Source organism: Triturus cristatus, chromosome 1_2, assembly GCF_964204655.1.
Source record: "Triturus cristatus chromosome 1_2, aTriCri1.1, whole genome shotgun sequence".
In the NCBI taxonomy this organism is placed as follows: Eukaryota; Metazoa; Chordata; class Amphibia; order Caudata; family Salamandridae; genus Triturus; species Triturus cristatus.
In genome coordinates, this window is record NC_140580.1 from 790,714,157 (window position 1) to 790,731,786 (window position 17,630).

At 44.5% G+C, this 17,630-nt stretch overlaps 1 protein-coding gene across 2 annotated transcripts in view; it reads right to left on the minus strand.

Annotated features, from left to right (window-relative positions):
* CEP104 (centrosomal protein 104) overlaps positions 1-17,630 on the minus strand; it is a 726,468-nt gene that overhangs the window by 564,993 nt on the left and 143,845 nt on the right. For both annotated transcript variants that reach the window (XM_085608861.1, XM_085608862.1), the window contains exon 5: positions 3,985-4,047. In XM_085608861.1, the coding sequence (XP_085464987.1) occupies positions 3,985-4,047 (63 nt within the window). The remainder of the gene's footprint in view (positions 1-3,984; positions 4,048-17,630) is intronic.

Below are 17,630 nucleotides of genomic sequence, written 5' to 3' on the forward strand. Positions count from 1 at the left end.
TAAGGGGAGGGTTACACAGGGTGTGGAAGAGTTGGGATGGTCAGAAAGGGGGATAGGGTAGGATAAAACGGGAAGAATAAATCTAAACCACCTACACCCATCATAGGTTCACACAACCATCATCATACCTCAACACACCAAATACTATACAAGAAACCCATTTTGATACTTCACAAAGCTACCAAACATCATGTAGGTCTTCCTTTTCAAATATTTAAAATGAAATTTGGGAGAATAGCAATCTTCAGTCGGGTTTTTAATTATTTTGGTATGCTAGCTACTATAAGCCTCTCCAGCACAGAGAATTATATGTAGTGCAATGCTTGTGACAAGAGGTGAATGAAAGAATTCCTAGCCCAAGGCTAATAAACCCTCATACCTCCACAACCTCCTTAGATTTGATAGCCTCTCAGTGCTGGTCCAGTTCAGGTCACCTTTTATTATAGATTTATTCTTATCACAATATCTATTCACTAATAGTAGCTAATAGAACCTATTACCCAGCCCCTGACTATGCACTTATAAGTATAAAGCACCTTTCTGATCATTGGTCCACTGTTAAATTAAATATATGAACAGTAGCTATTATCTGCACCATTTGATTACTGGGACAGATAGTTTTTGGAAACATCACTTCCAAATTTAAATTACAATTTGCATCTGATTTTAACTATGTATATCCTTTGGATTCATTTTTATTTAATCTATCAGTTTGCTGTACATTCTCCAATATCACTCCATTCTATAGAAAATTATAAATAAAACACAAAACACTCACATCATACTTCCACACAACCAACATCACTTGCTGCACACACCCACCACCATACATCCCACAACCCCAATTCAAAATAAAGAAAAAGCATGACATTTCTAGAGCTGAAATGGAGTATAGCTTGACTAATATGTAAACAGTGGCATTGCAAAAAAAATAAAGAAAAAAAAAGCCATGAAATTATTGGGTTAGGGTGTTCCCTTCATCTTATGTCCCAAACCCACCCCACCAATCAACAGTACATCCAACCCCCCGGCATATATACACGTTATTGTTAACAAAAAAACACACCAAGCAGCATAAAAAATAATTAGCTACTCCATTCACCAACACACTGACCATGATACATAGGTCTACATAATCATCATTAGTTAACAATCCCACCTCAATGGCAAACCAAACACTTCATCAGTGGATCTATTATCCACCCTCACATAACAAAACACCCACCTTCAAATACACCCAACATCACCTATGACTACACATCCACCATTTTAGGTCTCAACAACCACCAGTATATGTCTACACAGACCGAAACACAGTCATAGATTGAATAGCAAATACCTGCACAGCTACCTTCATAGACCCACATAAGTACAATCTGATGCCCACACACATACATTATACATCCAAACAACCACCATTGTACATGCTCACAACTTCCATAATATACCCACATCAAATGTTAACACATGACAATCCACAGAGCCACCATTTACTATGCTCTACAGCGTCACTTGAAAAATGCAGTCATGCCATCATACAACCTACTGCAACCAAATATAATCAATTAGTCTTAGAAACATCTCATCTCAAGCTTTTGCAGGTAAAAACTGTGGGAGTTTGGACTTAGAAGACAAGGGTTGGGATATGACGCACGTGGCAGAATGAACAACCTGAATTTTCAGACTTTTATGAAGAAGCTACTGTTAATTGCAGTGATTTAAAAATGTTTAATGACAGAGATCCATGAATGGGCATGATTTTTGTTGGTATATACGAAAGACAGAACTTAGATCTTACTTGCCCTACTGTCTGTGAAGGGAACACTGTACAGTGCAGCATATAGGGACAAGTACAACAAGAGAGAAAAAGAATTGCAATGACAACAGGTTAGCTTGTAGCTTTGGTAGCTGATCCATGAAGCAGAACAGGCAATTGGAATAGATAGAAGGTACAATGACAGCAGGGTTGTCTTATAACTTTAACAGAGTTCTTCAAACGAAGTGTTCAGAAAAAGTTCAAAGGCAGAAGAATGGACAACAAAAAACTAGGTCTGTGCAGAACATCACTGCCTGAGATGTCGACGCCAGTCTGCGATGGCATCATGAGTGATAATGCTTTCCCTTAATTTTCTTTACAACTTTTCTCCTTTGACCTAAATCTTTAGGCTTTTGGGAGAGAGAGAGAGAAGAGAGAGAGAGAGAGAGAGAAGTAGGTTCAGAAGCTGGTTTTTCCATTCTTATTTTCTTTTTCCCCTCTTACTCATCCCTCTCGGTCTTATTCCTTCAAAGTCTTTTAAAGTTCTTTTTGACATCTTTATACATATGTTGCCACAATCTAGAACAGAAAGAGAGACAAGCAAGCACACTAGGCACACTGCATGGGCATCACATACAGCCTTTTGCAATCCACTTGAAGGTCACTTTGAGAATAAAGAAGGCATTTTGACTGGAAATCCATTTTGAATCTAGGAAGTCGTTTTTACTATTCAACAGTAAATGATAAACAAAACATCAAGTGAAGACAGAAAATTGGATTCCTGTCCCGGCATATAGTTTCAAAAGCAAATTTGCCTCTGAGGTGTCCTTAGATCCTTCTCTCATGCACTGGAAAAAAGAATTTGGCCAGATAGGAAAACTGTCAGTACAGACCACTGTGGGACGAGTTGCATCCAATGCACTTTTTACTTCAACCAGTGTGTAATGTTATATTTAACAGACTGCATTTTGCATTCCTTTTCTTGTTAAAGACATGCATTCTTTGCACTGCATATGAATGTTGCAAAGGGAATATACACAAATATATATGTGTATATATATATATATATATATATATATCAACCACCAACTCCAATCTTCGACCAAAGAAAGGGCGCCGACACCAACGACTTTCACTGAATCCACAGGTTTAATGATTACATTCCTTTGCTACGCGTTTCGGCATCACCTGCCTTAATCATGCAATAGAAAGCTCATATACACACACACACACACATTTCTCTGGGGAAAAAACAAGGGTTAAAGTGAATTTTATCGTTTGGAATGGTAATACTTTACTTCACATTAAAAAAAACCTTAGAAATTCACTGAAACAAAACAAAGGTTACGGTGATGCTACAGTTAGGAGAAAATGTTGAAAAATATTATTTTAACTAAACAGAACACTGAAATTCACCAGCTATAGTTATCTGAAGTAACTAACTGGTGCACTTGACATGCACAGTGATATTTTTAATCTCATTTTAGATGTCATCAATGATGTGATTAATGATATCCTAGAACATGTCATGATGTAATATATGAGGTCATAAGCAGTACACAAAGCTAGAGAAGGAACAGGAGGGGGTGCGTGACTAGGAGTAAGCAACCTGGAGAGCATGTGGATGGAACAAGGTGAGCGGGGAAAGTAAACAGAGAGAATAGAAGGTGGTGGGAGCAATCGGACAAGAGTGAGTACAACTTGGTGGTGGTGGGAGAAGCACACAAGTAAAAACTAATTGTTGGGGGTTATGTAAGGACACAAAGGCATCATGGAGGAGGGCGAGAAGCACATAGCTAGCGATGCACAAGCAAGAGCAGCAGAGGTGGAAACATACATGACTAGAATTGCGCATGTGTTTTCCGGCTGTCTTAGAGTGCACAAAAAAAAGAAAACAGAAGCACCTGGAAACGGGGCAATGGAAGGACACAAGTAATGGGTCCGTGCTCCAGGGAAGGGACAAAGCTTTGAAGAGGAAGTGAATCCTACACATGCTAACTTATTAGAAGCAAATGAGAGCCATAATGAAAAAAAAAACGATAGGCAATTTCCAAGTCCACTGTGCTGTCTTGCAACAAACAGAACATGTGCTGTCTTCTGAGAGACCTAATAAATCACAACATATTTTAAAGCGAAATTCTCTGCTGATTTTACCCTTGTGCAGAAAACAATAAAATCTGAAAAGAACTCTAAAAATGTAACTTTGCTCAAGTCCTTGCAATACTCACAGTAATGCTCTCCTCGTTGTAATCTACAGGATCACCAACAATGTTGATTGCAACCAAAGCCACCTATGGAGGATAAAGCGTACAGAGTGACCCTTCATCATAGCTTCTGAGTTCATGAATACATTTAAGAATGCAGAGAATGCAAATGAGAGACAAGATTCAGATAAAACAATGAGAAGAGCATTTGTTAAAAAATAAGAAAATATCACCAATCAGAGAATTACGTCGATTTTCATTGCGTTTTACATCTATTGTTCATTGCGTTTTATTAAATAACGTGAGCACAAGCATGTCGCTTCATCTAATGTCAAAACAGTTGTGAGTTATTAGACATGCTTGATAGTTGTGTCAGCCCCCTTTAATACTACTGATGTCAGCTCAATCCTGACGGCAGGGCTCCCAAGACTTCTAAACATAGCGATAGTCGGACTGTACATTTGCTGCACTCCCTCAGGTGAAAAGCCCTGCTGGGCCACTTGCCAAGGGTTACCCCTTTCATAAAAGTTATGCTCCAAGACTGCAGCTCTGAAATTGTTGCACAGTTAGCCGGTGCGAAGTGGCCAGTGTTAAAATACTCAGCAACCAAAGAGCGAGTCTCTCGCTGAGCTTCTTAGAAACACAAACCTTTGCATGCAGGGCATGTTAATATTTCCTAAATTTACCTAATAAATGCAAATGTTATAACTAATTTCATGTAATTTTTATTGCTGAGACTGAGAAAACACTGAGACTGAGAAAACACTTACATGACTGGGGTTTGCGGGTGGGAGATACTACATGTCTTTATACCAATAATACATTGTATATTTAGAAACCCTAAACATGAGTCCTTATTTTTTTAAATGACTAAGTAATCTCAGTTCTACACACAACCTGGCTTACTTCAAGTGGATGCTATGACAAAGGCATGATAGATCGAAATATAGGGCTTGTAATCTATGGCTTAAACCACAGATCGTATGCCCTGGTGTATGTGGGATTACCAATACGCACTGGCAAAGTCAATAGCTCTCCCCTTTAGAGTACAAATTCTTATCTATTGGCATTGCCAATGCTTGTTTGTAAAGCATAGTGAAAAGTAAAAAAAAAAAACCTTTGGGAATACTGGAAGAAAAAGCAAACACATATCTCAAGCTATCTCTCGAAACTGAACCAAAACTCAATCTTTTCAACCACTGTAAACGGCGTAGCTTATTTTTCAAAATTAACGAAGGAAACTCTGGATAGAATGCTAAAAGGCTGTTGCATGTGATCTAACTTATAAATAGCAAGGAGTACTAGTTGCAGGTACTTACAAGAACAGAACAGCTATCTGAAGTGTCAAAATTTAAAGGAAAACTCTTGCCATTTTGAACTGGAGCAAATCATCTGTCCCTCTGGTGCTTTGTAGCTTCCCAAGAAACAATAATAACTGTCCAGAAGAAGAGAAATCTACTATTCATCGCATCAAGTATACCTTCTGCTTCAAATACAGACTAATTGAGAGCGGCCGTCAGCACCTCCTCCCAAACCCACACTCAAGTGCCATTAATACTGCCGTTCTAATCCATAGTCTAGATTTTAATGCAATTTGTGAAATGGAAGGCAGGAGAAAAAAGAAAAACAACAGGACAAATGATGCTTTTTATCCATACCTGCCAAAAATATATCTGTTGATGTGAATTTATGAATGAGCTGGAAGAGTTGGGGAGCAACACTGTATGGAGGAACGTTCAAAGAAAGAGAAAAACGTAGTTCCTGCTCCAGGGAAGACACAAACTGACACACAAAGGAAAACCACTAAATAAGAAAGGAGAAGCAAGGGAATGAGAGTGAAAAGAAAGCCAACAAATGATAAGCTATTGGCTAAACTAAAGCATACTCTTTAAATGGTACACAATAGGTATTCGACAATACAGGTAAAATCACTCTGTAGATGAGAAGAGGGGATCCTTTTCTGCACGATTACCCTGTATTTGTTTCTGTTTTCCTATTGTTGCTGGCTAAAGAACCCGGTGAAATTTACCCCAACTAACTAAGAGTAAAGTGCCTGTAAGTCCCTAGTAGTATATGGTGTAGAAAGTGCACCCTACGTTAAATGTCTCATGTGGACAGCAGTACCTATTGTGCCTACTGCCACAGTGCAAACAGGGCAACATGCCTACCCAGTATAGCCTGACTGCTGTAGTTTAAAACCAGCTATGCAACCTGTAAAAATAACACTTTTTGAAAGTTAGCACTATGCAAGCCTTGTACTACAAAATGTAGAATGCATGGTATATAAAAGTGCTGGGATGTGTAGAAAATTAATATTATAATGTCCCTAAAGTGACGAGGCTCAAAAAGCTAGTTTCACAGTGGCAGGCCTAGCTGTCCTATGTACAGATTAAATTACTAATACTGTATCTCAGAATGGGACCAACTAGAAAAATAATACAACAACTGCTAGACCCGACATCCTTGTTATTACTGTTTGTTATTACTGTTTGTGTGATGCATAAATCCTTTAGAAATTGCTTCTAAGTTAATCCAGACTGCTTTGTGCCAAGCTACCAGAGGGTAAAACTCAGGTTAATTCAGTGGTCTTTGTGATGCATCATGACAAGGATTGCAGTTGATGACAGTGTGTGGCTTTTACCCCCCCCCAACCAATAACTAGACTTCCTGCAAAAACTATCCATTATAAAAGGTTATTTTTTGGAATAAGCTTGTTAAATGTACATAGACAACAAGATGCAAGCTTGTCTAAAATACAATAAAAACTTAAAACACAAGTTAGATAGCAAAATGTTTTACACAGAAAAAAAAAGATACAAGTTGGATGAGGATGTGGCCTGACCATCCAAGATGGCGGATGCTCCTTAGAGAGCTCCTCTGCTGGACACCTGCTTCGGTGCCCATCCTGCTGCTGGCCTTCTGTTTTTACACAGGAAGGGCTCCCAGACTCCCCAGGACTGTTCCCCCATGCCCTGGAGCTGGATTTGCTGCAGATCCCCCATCTCTGGCACGTCCAAACCCGCTACTTGGACGCGGATACCGCAATGGCAGGGTTCCTGGTGCCCATCAGTGCTGCGGGACAGCCGCTGCCAGAGTGCGGCAGACTTAGTAGGGGACCGCGACCCCCTTCACATCAGGTTCCCATTCCAGCCTTCATTGCACCCAAGGCTCTTGGGAGGCCTACGGCAGGCCACGCTGCCTGAATTTTCTGGCACCTAGGGAGTTACACTCTACAACCCCTTTGGGGTGGAGCACATCCTGCTCCCACACACCCACATTCCTCTGCTGCCCACGCCCAGCGAGCTTTTCCCGGGCCTCCTGAGCCCACAATCCCCCCTCCTTTGCATCGGGGGTCAAGGTCTCCGAGGAGTGGGGGGCGGATTGGGTTGGTGTGAGGGGCGGGAGAGATCCTCCTGAGAGTTCTTCTTTCTGATCCCTCCCCCTGGACTGGTGGAGGATCGGTGGACGCATCCTAGGATTTTCTCCAGGCCTGTGTGGAAGGAGGGCTTGTCCCAATGTCTGCTGGCCCTTCACTATTCCCCAAGCTCATCACCTTCTTGATCTACTGCGTACCCTAGGGGCACTTGTCCGTGGAGCGGCTGCTTGTGCTGCTGACGTAGATAGCATACCAATCTCTCATTTATTCTTGCAGATTGGAATCCATACTTTCAAACTCACTCTGAATAAGGACTGTCCACCCTCCTTCGAAACAAAAATTGACAGATAAGCCACATCCTTTGAGGAGGCCCCTAAGCCTGTTATGAATCCGTAGCCATTCTTGGTGCCCTTGGACATTTATAAAATGGAGTCGATCCTTCAAGCTTCCTCAGCGGCCCTCAGGATCAAGATTAGTGAAGTGGGAAGGGATGTCGCCGTTTTGTGACTAGATCTATGCAACGTAGTGGACAGGGTCTCTGATGCAGAGGGCCGTATCTCTGAACTTGAGGACACTGTTCAGGAGCTTAAATCCACACTCCACAAAAACTGCAAACACCAAACTACTGTAAGTGTACCCGGAGGGTGCCAAAAACCACAGGAATAACCTTAGTTCAATTGGCTTTCCCAAGGGAGTGGAAGGGATGACCCTGGAAAAATTTCTGAAGAACGGATAAAATCCTGGGTCTCATCCGATCATCTATCCTCTTACTTTGTGCTGGAGCGCGCTCAGAGATATCTGGTACAGCAGTCTCCACCCCCCGTCCCCTTGAGGCCAAAATTCATAATATTAGAGACAGAAATACTATTCTTAGGGAAGCAAGGTCGCAGGGGCCCATTCACTGTCAGGGTGGCTGCATTCACATTTTTCTGGACTACACCTGCCTGGCGAAAAAGCTTTCGACTCAGTGAAACAAAAGCTTTGGGCAATAAACTTTTCATATATGCTTATGTTCCCTGGAAAATTTAACATCCTCCAATAATCCCGCTCTTTCTTTTTTGACTTTGCAGCGGCGGAGTGGGCAGCGGAACACATAAACCTTAGGCCTCAAACACCCCCGCCCCCTTTAGGGACTGGTTGCTCCACAGTTAAACAAATCTGATGCTGAGGCACACGGGGTTAGGGGACGAGGACGATGGTGCTCCAAGAGACGACCAAGAACCGCTGTGGGCAGGCAGAGTTTATCCGATGAGGAGAGTGATCACTGCATTGGTGCTGACAGCGGAACTTGTCACCTCCAAAGGGATCTCCCTCAAGCTTCTATGCTTCTATGCCTGGGTCCCCACTATGGTAATTCAGGACATTACTATAACTAAACCCGTGGATGCTCCACTATTCTCTTTTGTTTCATGTATACTGGCCAGAAACGCATCAGGGAAGGCAACCTCTCCACGTCCTCACATGTTGTGTGGTTCTGTCAAGTGGCTAGGATAGGCCCAGTTAGAAACCATCAATTTTCATGCTCATATTTCTTAAGTGGCCTTCTTTCTTACACAGTGACTTTTGATATACATTTGCTTGTGTGTCTGTGCAGGATAATATTCTCTGAAACCGCATTGCTTCCACTTCGTAAGCACACTATCACGAAAACGTTAACATTCAGTACAAGGGATAAAGTTCACATGCGCAAATGTTGTTGCATATTGTTGTCTGGTAGGCATGAAGCTTGATATTGAAACGCCTTGCTGAGTATTTATGGCGTATTTCTTTGGGTATGCATGAGTAACCAAACAGATCTTAGATCTGTTACCACGATTTCCTTGGGGGACCAGGGTTGTAATGTTCTCAGGATGCAAACACATTTGTTAACCTGTAGGGCACAGATGGTGCACTGTCAGCTAGCAGGGATACAGGCCAACATATCCTGAGGGTGTGCACACAATCAGTCTAGCACAATCCTAATGTTTATGTTTGTCCAACTAATGCAAAGTTTTACCAGAGAGGTACAAGCCGTACAACAGTTCTATGAGGGAATTTGGGCAACAGCTGCTTCTGGTTGGAAGTGTAAGGTAGGGGGAGGTGTTGGGGGGTCTGTTGGGAGTTTGCACACTTTTGCTCCCTTACGGTTTCTTTCACCAACATAGTACACAAATCGACTAATTTCATTGTGCCACAGATTCCTCCAGGCAAACAGTGGAAACTATTCTGCCAGACATCCTACTTATTTCTGCCCCCATCTGGCCACCGTAGATTGATGGTGCTGTTCACCACTTTGATTTGGAACATCAATGTACTAAATGACCGTATTAAAATAGAAAACTTTGCTTTGCTAACAACCACTCCCCCACTGTGTTGTTTCTTCAGGAGACACACCTCTTCGGCACCTGCTGCCCAGTTCTTGCCCGATTTGGGTATGACTTGGTTTACCATGCCAGCCACATTAGGGGCTCCTGGGGTGTCACTAACCTCGTCCACAAATCCTTTCCCCTTCTCGGTCAGCGAGTTAGTATCAGATGATGAGGGAATGCCTTTGCGGGTGAAAAGCCTTATTGAGTGGAAGCACCACAACTTCCTTAGCGTGTACAATCCACTGAATCGAGTTTGGATGTCCCTACGCCTCATTCAAGACGCCATTCTAGACCTTCCATCGGGTCCTACCATCATTGGTGCTGACTTTAATGCTGTAATGGACCGTAAACTTGACACGACAGGGGTGAGGACAACATACAATCCTCCTCCCCACTAGAGGGGTGGAGGACGTACTTGGCCCTCTGAGATGCCTGGAGGTTGATGCACCCAGGATTAATTGAACACATTCACTTCTCTGTCCCCCCTGGTAGTCTGTCCAGGATTGATTATTTCTTCCTCTAGCCACGGAAATCCAATGTGGGATCCACAAATATCTTGCCCTGCGGTATCTCCAACCATACCCCTGTTGTGCTGCAATATGGGAAAAGTAACGGGAGAAGCAAGCCTCTATGGCGCCTCAATGCTTGGTGCATGGTGGACGCGCAATGTACTGCCCACCTATCCCAAGAGCTTCACACATACTTGGACCTCAACGCAGGATCGGTTGGCTCCGTGTGGAACATGTGGCAGGCTGGCATGGCAGTCCTACAGAGTAGGGCCCAGGTGAATCTTCGTGGGCAGGCCCGTGTTGTCATTCAGTGTATTTCTGCTCTGGAAACTTGTAACTCATGAGCACCCCCTCATTATTTCGCCACCATATCAACCAGGCAGACAGCAAGCTGGCCAATAATCAATTGAGTGGCCCGAAGGAGTGATCATACAGCTCCACCGCCGCCATTATTTCAATTCCAGCACACATGGTGTCCATTGGTGTACAGGTGTGTGTGGGTGAAGGCGGTGGCTAGCAGGAATGGGGGGAGGAGTTAAGTGGTGACGTTATTACTACTGCCACTTCTACTGCTGGTGCTGTTGGTACAGTATTGTTCTGCAGACCCTGGACCTTTGGACCTTGTTTAACCTGGTTTGTTGGACTTTGCTATCCCAGTGCTCAAGTACCCAATCTTCATCTCTACTGCTCCAAACCTTGATTGCCTATTGGCTGATTGGGGACCACTTGGTTGTAGTTCTTCCTTCCAACCCATTGGACTCTTTTGGGACTCTCTTTGCCCAGGGCGTGCCATTCTTCTCATCCTGGAAGGTGTATTGCATGTCACCAACCAGGTGCTCTTGATTATTGTGCATCATTCCTCATATTCCTCACATTGAGCGGTTTATTTCTTGTTGGTGTTATCTGAGGTTATCTGGCGGTCATGGGGAAAAGGAAAGTGCCTCAGGTCAAAAAGCACCATTTTGTCCTTTTTGAATAATGCAATGGGAGTCCTCTCAGAAGAGCTCTCCAATGTAGAGGTACAACTGGGCCAAACTTCAAATCAATAGCCCTTCACCCCCCCCCCCCTACTCCCACACATGGGTAGAATGTTTGTTTCATGCAGACCCAAGCACAACCCTTATCTGATGGCCAACCCCTTTTTGCCCCGTGGCTGAGACCCAGGCAAATGCCCCCTCTGTAATCGCCCAAACAGGGGACCAGTGCTCTCACAATTCTACACTTGCGAGGAAAAAAAGGGGCGGGCGAAGCCCAAAAAACCTACAGTGGTACCGTTTTTCAAAAAGCGTCTTCTCTCATGTCTAGCTGCAGCTACTCCAGCCTTTCTGTCACAAGAATCTCTCCCCAATGTTTAACTGCATTCACTCAAATTCTACAACTTGTGTAAATAATAAGCAACAATGCACCCACCTTTCTGTTTCCAAGCCTAAAGAACACCCAGAGACACTACAACAGAAACAATTTCCTAATATAACACCGACATTTCCCCTCAACTCATTACCTCCAACTTCTCCTAGCTGTTACCCTACTACTCTTGCACTACACATTCTCTCCAACCCTAATAACCTTCCCTCTATTTCTCCAACTTCTATTCAACTCCTCTAATACTCTCCCTCAACTCCTCTACACCATTAAACTTCACAATCCACAATTGCCTTATCGGTTAAATCCACCACAAAATGTGTCCCCACTTTTGCATTCACCTTAGCCCTTAACCTGTAGCCTACATTGAGAGTTTTCTTTTCCTAATTCAAAATCCTTCCACCTTTCTACTATTTGAGGCAGAAACTCGGCTAAGTGATAAAGTGCCAGTTATTTTACAACAAACTATCACTGGTGGATCTAACATTGTCCAAAATAAATGTCATCAAAAAAGAATGCAGGGACACTTCCCTCAAAGCAGCCAGTCGGATCACATGTAAAGAATTATATTTGAGTCCTTGACAGTATGCTATTATTCATCCCATGCACTCCAGCAGAGACATTCACTTGCACATTCTGTACAATTCACTTTTTTATAAGATCTTGCTGGACATTACTCCTAACAATATATAAAAATATCCTAGCCACTGCATTATTGGAGATGTTAACACTTTCTTTAGTATGTTTAACCCATCAACCAAAATTCCTTCTCTCAAACTCTGAATCAACCAATTATCTACAGTCGCTGGGCCTCCTCCATCTGATTACAGACTTTAAAAAAAAAAAAACTTTATTTTTCATTTTGCAACAATGAAAACATGTCATCGATACAGCATATAGGGACATACCTTTGTTTTTGTTGTTGATACTTGGCACAGGCGGCAGCATTGGAGATAGACAATCACAATCGGGTACATAATCATCCTTATATATAACACAGTGAGGAACAAGCATGGGATAAACCAAATACGTATAGGCTGTACACTTCTAGTATTAATGCTCCCGGTCTCCATTATCAAGTCATCTGATTACAGACTTGATGCAATATTTTTCCTTTCCAATTTAATTTCACTAACAGTCACATCCTATCTCCTCGAGTGACCAACATTTCATTTCAGCACTCTAAGGGCCTCATGTAGGTAGCGAAATACCGGTCGGTAACGGCCGATTTTCGGTAAATATGCCGTTACCGACCGGTATTCAGACAAGTGAGATGTAGGAGTCCAAAAACCACTTTTCGGTAAATATGAGGCGGTAAATACCGATTCATAGTTACCGAATTCTAAAATACCGATTCATATTTACCGAATACATAATTAACGAATCGGTAAATATGAAGTGGTAAATATGAAGTGGTAAAAATTTAAAATGACATGTAGGAGCAGTCGGTAATTAAGAAATCCAGGAAAATCGGTAAATAAGAGTCGGTAATTAACACGGATTGAAAGCAGGTGGTAACCATCAACAATGCACATAAGCAATCCCAAAATGCAACAGCGTGGACAACATGGCCGCCATGTACGTCATTGCAAGGCGCCTACGTCTACAGGCAGCAGGACTGAGGGTGTGGCGACGGGAGGAACAAATCTACAGACAGCGCATCACACTATTACAGCTGACTGATGCAGAGATACATGAGAGGTACAGGCTACACCCCGAAACCATCATGGACCTGATAAGGGACCTGCACCCACTCCTGGACCAGCCAACAAGAAGGGCGCACGCCATACCACCACATGTGCAGGTGCTCTGCAGCCTACATCTACTGGCATCCGGCAGTTATCAGGTGGTGATAGCTGCGGTGGGTGGTGTATCCCAGAGTTGCCTGTCCCGTTTCTTCAGGAAGTTCCTGGATGCCATGATGCAGAGAATGCACCACTACATAAGCTTCCCAAACACACAGGCTGCACTGCAGAAAACAAAAACAGACTTTTATCACATGGCACAGTTCCCCCATGTCATCGGCTGTATTGATGGTACACACATCCCAATCTGTCCACCAGCTGATACAGAGCACATCTACAGGAACAGGAAGTCCACCCACTCCATCAATGTGCAGGTGATCTGTGATGCAGGGAACATCATCACAGATATTGTTGCAAAGTTTCCTGGGAGCACCCACGACTCTTACATCTTCCAGAATAGTGGGATCTACACACGACTGAGTGCCGGCGAATTCGGAGAGGGATACCTGCTGGGTAAGTAACAGTGACGCCCCTTGAAACCTGCAAATCAGAGTGTATAGAGGCATGTAACAGATGGTTCCCTTTTACTCATCCAGGCGACAGTGCATATGCATGCCGTTCATTCATCCTCACTCCCTACCTACACCCAGCAACCCAGAGTGAGAGACGATACAACGTGGCCCACAAAACAACACGCAATGTGGTGGAGCGCACGTTTGGACTACTGAAGAGCAGGTTCCGCTGCCTCCACAAGAGCGGAGGCGCACGCCAGTACAAACCCATCACCTGCTGCAAGATTATTGCCACTTGTGCAATGCTGCACAACCTTGCCACGAAAAAAGGTACAGATGTGGAACTAACATATTTTGAGGACAACGAGGATGAGTCAGGCCAGCCAGAGGGCAGCGCAGCTAGAGTGCCAACTGCAATCGATGGGAGAGAGAGACGGGCAGAGATCACATGCAACTATTTCTGAGTAAGTGAGGGGACACAGCGAGTTGTGAGAAGTCATGACGTAGTTTAATGTGGCACCACGCCATGAACACATGAACAGGCCAATCTGGCAATATACCATCTATACAAGGAGTATGTCCAGGGTTACGTCACCCAATGGGAAGTGGCTAAGCAGGGCCACATCAATGTTTGCGCATACGCGCTGCAGTGGTGGATTGCACGGCCTGTGCATCCTCACTAGAGCCAACCCCAAGCCGCCTGCTGCTCCTGCGTGCTTCGGGGACGGGGGGTGTGATGCTGCTGCTGGTGTCGATGCTCTCCGCAGCATCCCCTGCAGCAGTTGTCGACGCCTGACTAGTCAATAGCACCCCTAGTGCACTTGTCACCTGCACCATCCCCCGAGACAGGTCGCTGCAGCACTGTGTTAGGCCCTCCTGCATCGTCACAGAGCGCCGGCAAAGTAGGGAAGTCGCAGTTGCCAGACGGTTGAGTGCCCTGCTGGTAGTGTCCCTTCTCTGGCGTTCCCGGCGCCGTGCTTCGATGTCAGCATCTAATTTGCTGCACAACTGCTGGATTGACTGGGACATGTCCCGAATGCCCGCAGCCATGCCGCCAATGTTTGTGTCCATGTTGACTAAGCTTGTCTTCATCACCCGCATGTGCCTCTGGACTGACATAACTGCCTTTGATTGCAGGCGCTGTTGCTTCAACATTTGGCCCTCGAGCCCCAAGAAGACACCATGGCCGTCAGTGGGTGCTGGTGGACTCTGGACACGCGACCTGCGGCGCCCTCTTGCTCCCGTCTGTGCTGCCTGTGAGGTGTGGGGCACAGTGGGATGGCTCCCTTCCTGGGGCCCGGTGCGGTCTTCTGGGCCCATGCTGTCGTCTGACGAGGTGTCGAAGGCTCGTAGCCTGGCTGCTGGACGCCTCCTCATTCTCACACCTGCAAGCGGAGATGTGGCCGGTGATTCGAACAAGAGTGGCGATGCTGGCTGTGGTTGTGGTGATGCTGGCTCTCGGTGAGGTGATGCTGGCTCTGTGTGCGGCGAGGCTGGCTGTGTTGGTGGTGCGGCTGCCAGTGGGCCTGCTCCCTGGTCTGAACTCGTGCTGGCTAGAGGTGATTTTTGTGGCCGGTGTGCCGTCTCCCCTGCAGCATGCCCTGTACTGCATGATGTCACATCTGTGGACAGAAAAACAACATTGGCTCAGTGTCCCCGAAGGGCTGCATTGCAAGCGTCACAATAAATCATTTCACATTCCAATCTGTCCTCTGTCTCCTTGTGCCTCGAGTGCGTGACATGCCTTGTTGCCCTGTAACATTTACGTCATGGTTAGTGTTGCCCTGACTACATCTCCCGGAATGCATTGCCTGTCTGCACTGACACGTGTGGACTGCAGTGTGATTCTCGTTTCACAATGGGGGATGTGGGATAGGGGTAGGGGAGGCTACATTGCTGTGCTTTCGTCTTACCTTGGTGTGTTGCGGCTCTGGCAGAGCTGTCGGCGTCCCCAAGGCCCACGACGCTCTCTTGCTCGATTGTGGCCGCCACCAGCTCCTCCAGTTCGGTGAGGGCAGGTGCCCTGTTGGTTCCACCTCCGGTCTGGCTGGCCTCCTTCTGGATGTCGCCCATCTTCCTCTTGGTCACAATCCTCAGGTCATACCAGCGCTTTTTGAGGACCTCAATTTCCCTGTGGGTCACTCCCACAGCATTGACCTGCGCCTGGATGGCCAGCCATATGTTGCGCTTTTCGGCCTCAGGCACTTGCAGGGATTGCCTCCCAAACAGCTTCTGGTGCTGCTTCACCACCTCCTCCACCAGCACCTGGAGTTCCTTGGGGCTGAATTTGAGCTTCCTCCTCCTTTCCCCTCCGTCTTTCTGTGTTCTCTGGCTGGACATGCTGTTCGTTTCCCGCTCGCACATGCAACTGCTCCCTGCCTCTCCTCTGCACTCCAAGCCTCTCCAGGGTCGGCTAATTATGTACACCTGCCTGGGTGTGGCCACTTCGGCTAATTGTGTACACCTGCCTGGGTGTGGGCAGTTCCTGGTTGGGTGGGCTGTCGTTGCACAGGATTAGCTGTTTCGTCAAGTCATGTGATGTTATTTACCGAATCCGTACATACCGATTCGGTATTTTCCGATTCGGTAGATACCACCTCGGTATTTTCCGATTCGGTAGATACCACCTCGGTATTTTCCGATTCGGTAATTATCACCTCGGTATTTACCGAATCGGTGAATTCCGATTCGTATTTACCGACTGTTACCGAATCGGTAACTGTTACCGAATTTTTACCTACATGTAACTTACCGATTCTAATTTACCGATTCGGTACGGCTCGGTATTTAAGAACCGGTAAAATTTATTTACCTACATGAGGCCCTAAGCCTCTACCAATGAAAATAACCCACCCTACACAAACCACTGTATACCTATAAGATCCTCTATCCTGGAAGAAAACCTACAGCAACAATATAAAGATAAGTGTCAAACGGCACCCTATATTCTATTAGGCATTCTTGAAGACAGCAAACAATAATCCTACTCACAGTATCATGCCCGGTAAAGGGACTGTATAAACTCATAAATGAATTCTAGAGCCCAGAATGCACAAACATAAACGTGTCTCACTCCTAGGAGCTATGCGTTTCTGTGCAAAACCACTGCATTAACAAGGAAAGACTTTAAAAATATACTGTGATTAATAAAAAGAAGGGAATCGTAGCTCCAACCCTCAATCTAACCACAAACCAATTTAACATGAAATCCCTTCTTTTTAGCCTTGTTTTATTACAAGGCTCTTCGCCAATATAGCCTGTTGTTCATCAAGGTCCAATGTGGGTCTACGCCAAGCTTCGATTTTCAAAGACAAGGATATTCGCATCAAAAGTACTGCAGGAATCAATGCTCTGGCCATAATCAATCACTCATTGACTGGAGCCTTTTGTAGACGGCTCAAGAACAACTAAATTAATACTAAATTCATATTGAAAAAATCCTGCTTCAGATCACTATGACCCCCCAATAGCTTCAGGCTAATATCAAATGTTCCTTTTCTATGAAAACGAATTGAAAGATCTAAATTCAAACACATTTCTGCATTCACTTGATGATATTGAACTTCTGTCACACTACCAAATTCAGTACTGGTAGTGGCATCTATTGCTAAATGGAATAATATCAAAGCAATTGGCAACCCTAGTAAATTACCATATCTCATACTCCTTTAATGTCTATTGCTATTTCTATGTGAATAACACTTAAAATCATTCTAAGGCTTAAAAGCTCACGTTATCTTGACTATCTGGCTTACAAGCAAATGATCACTGGATGTTTGCTAACCATCTCGAGCTTAAACATTAAAAAGGAGATCTGG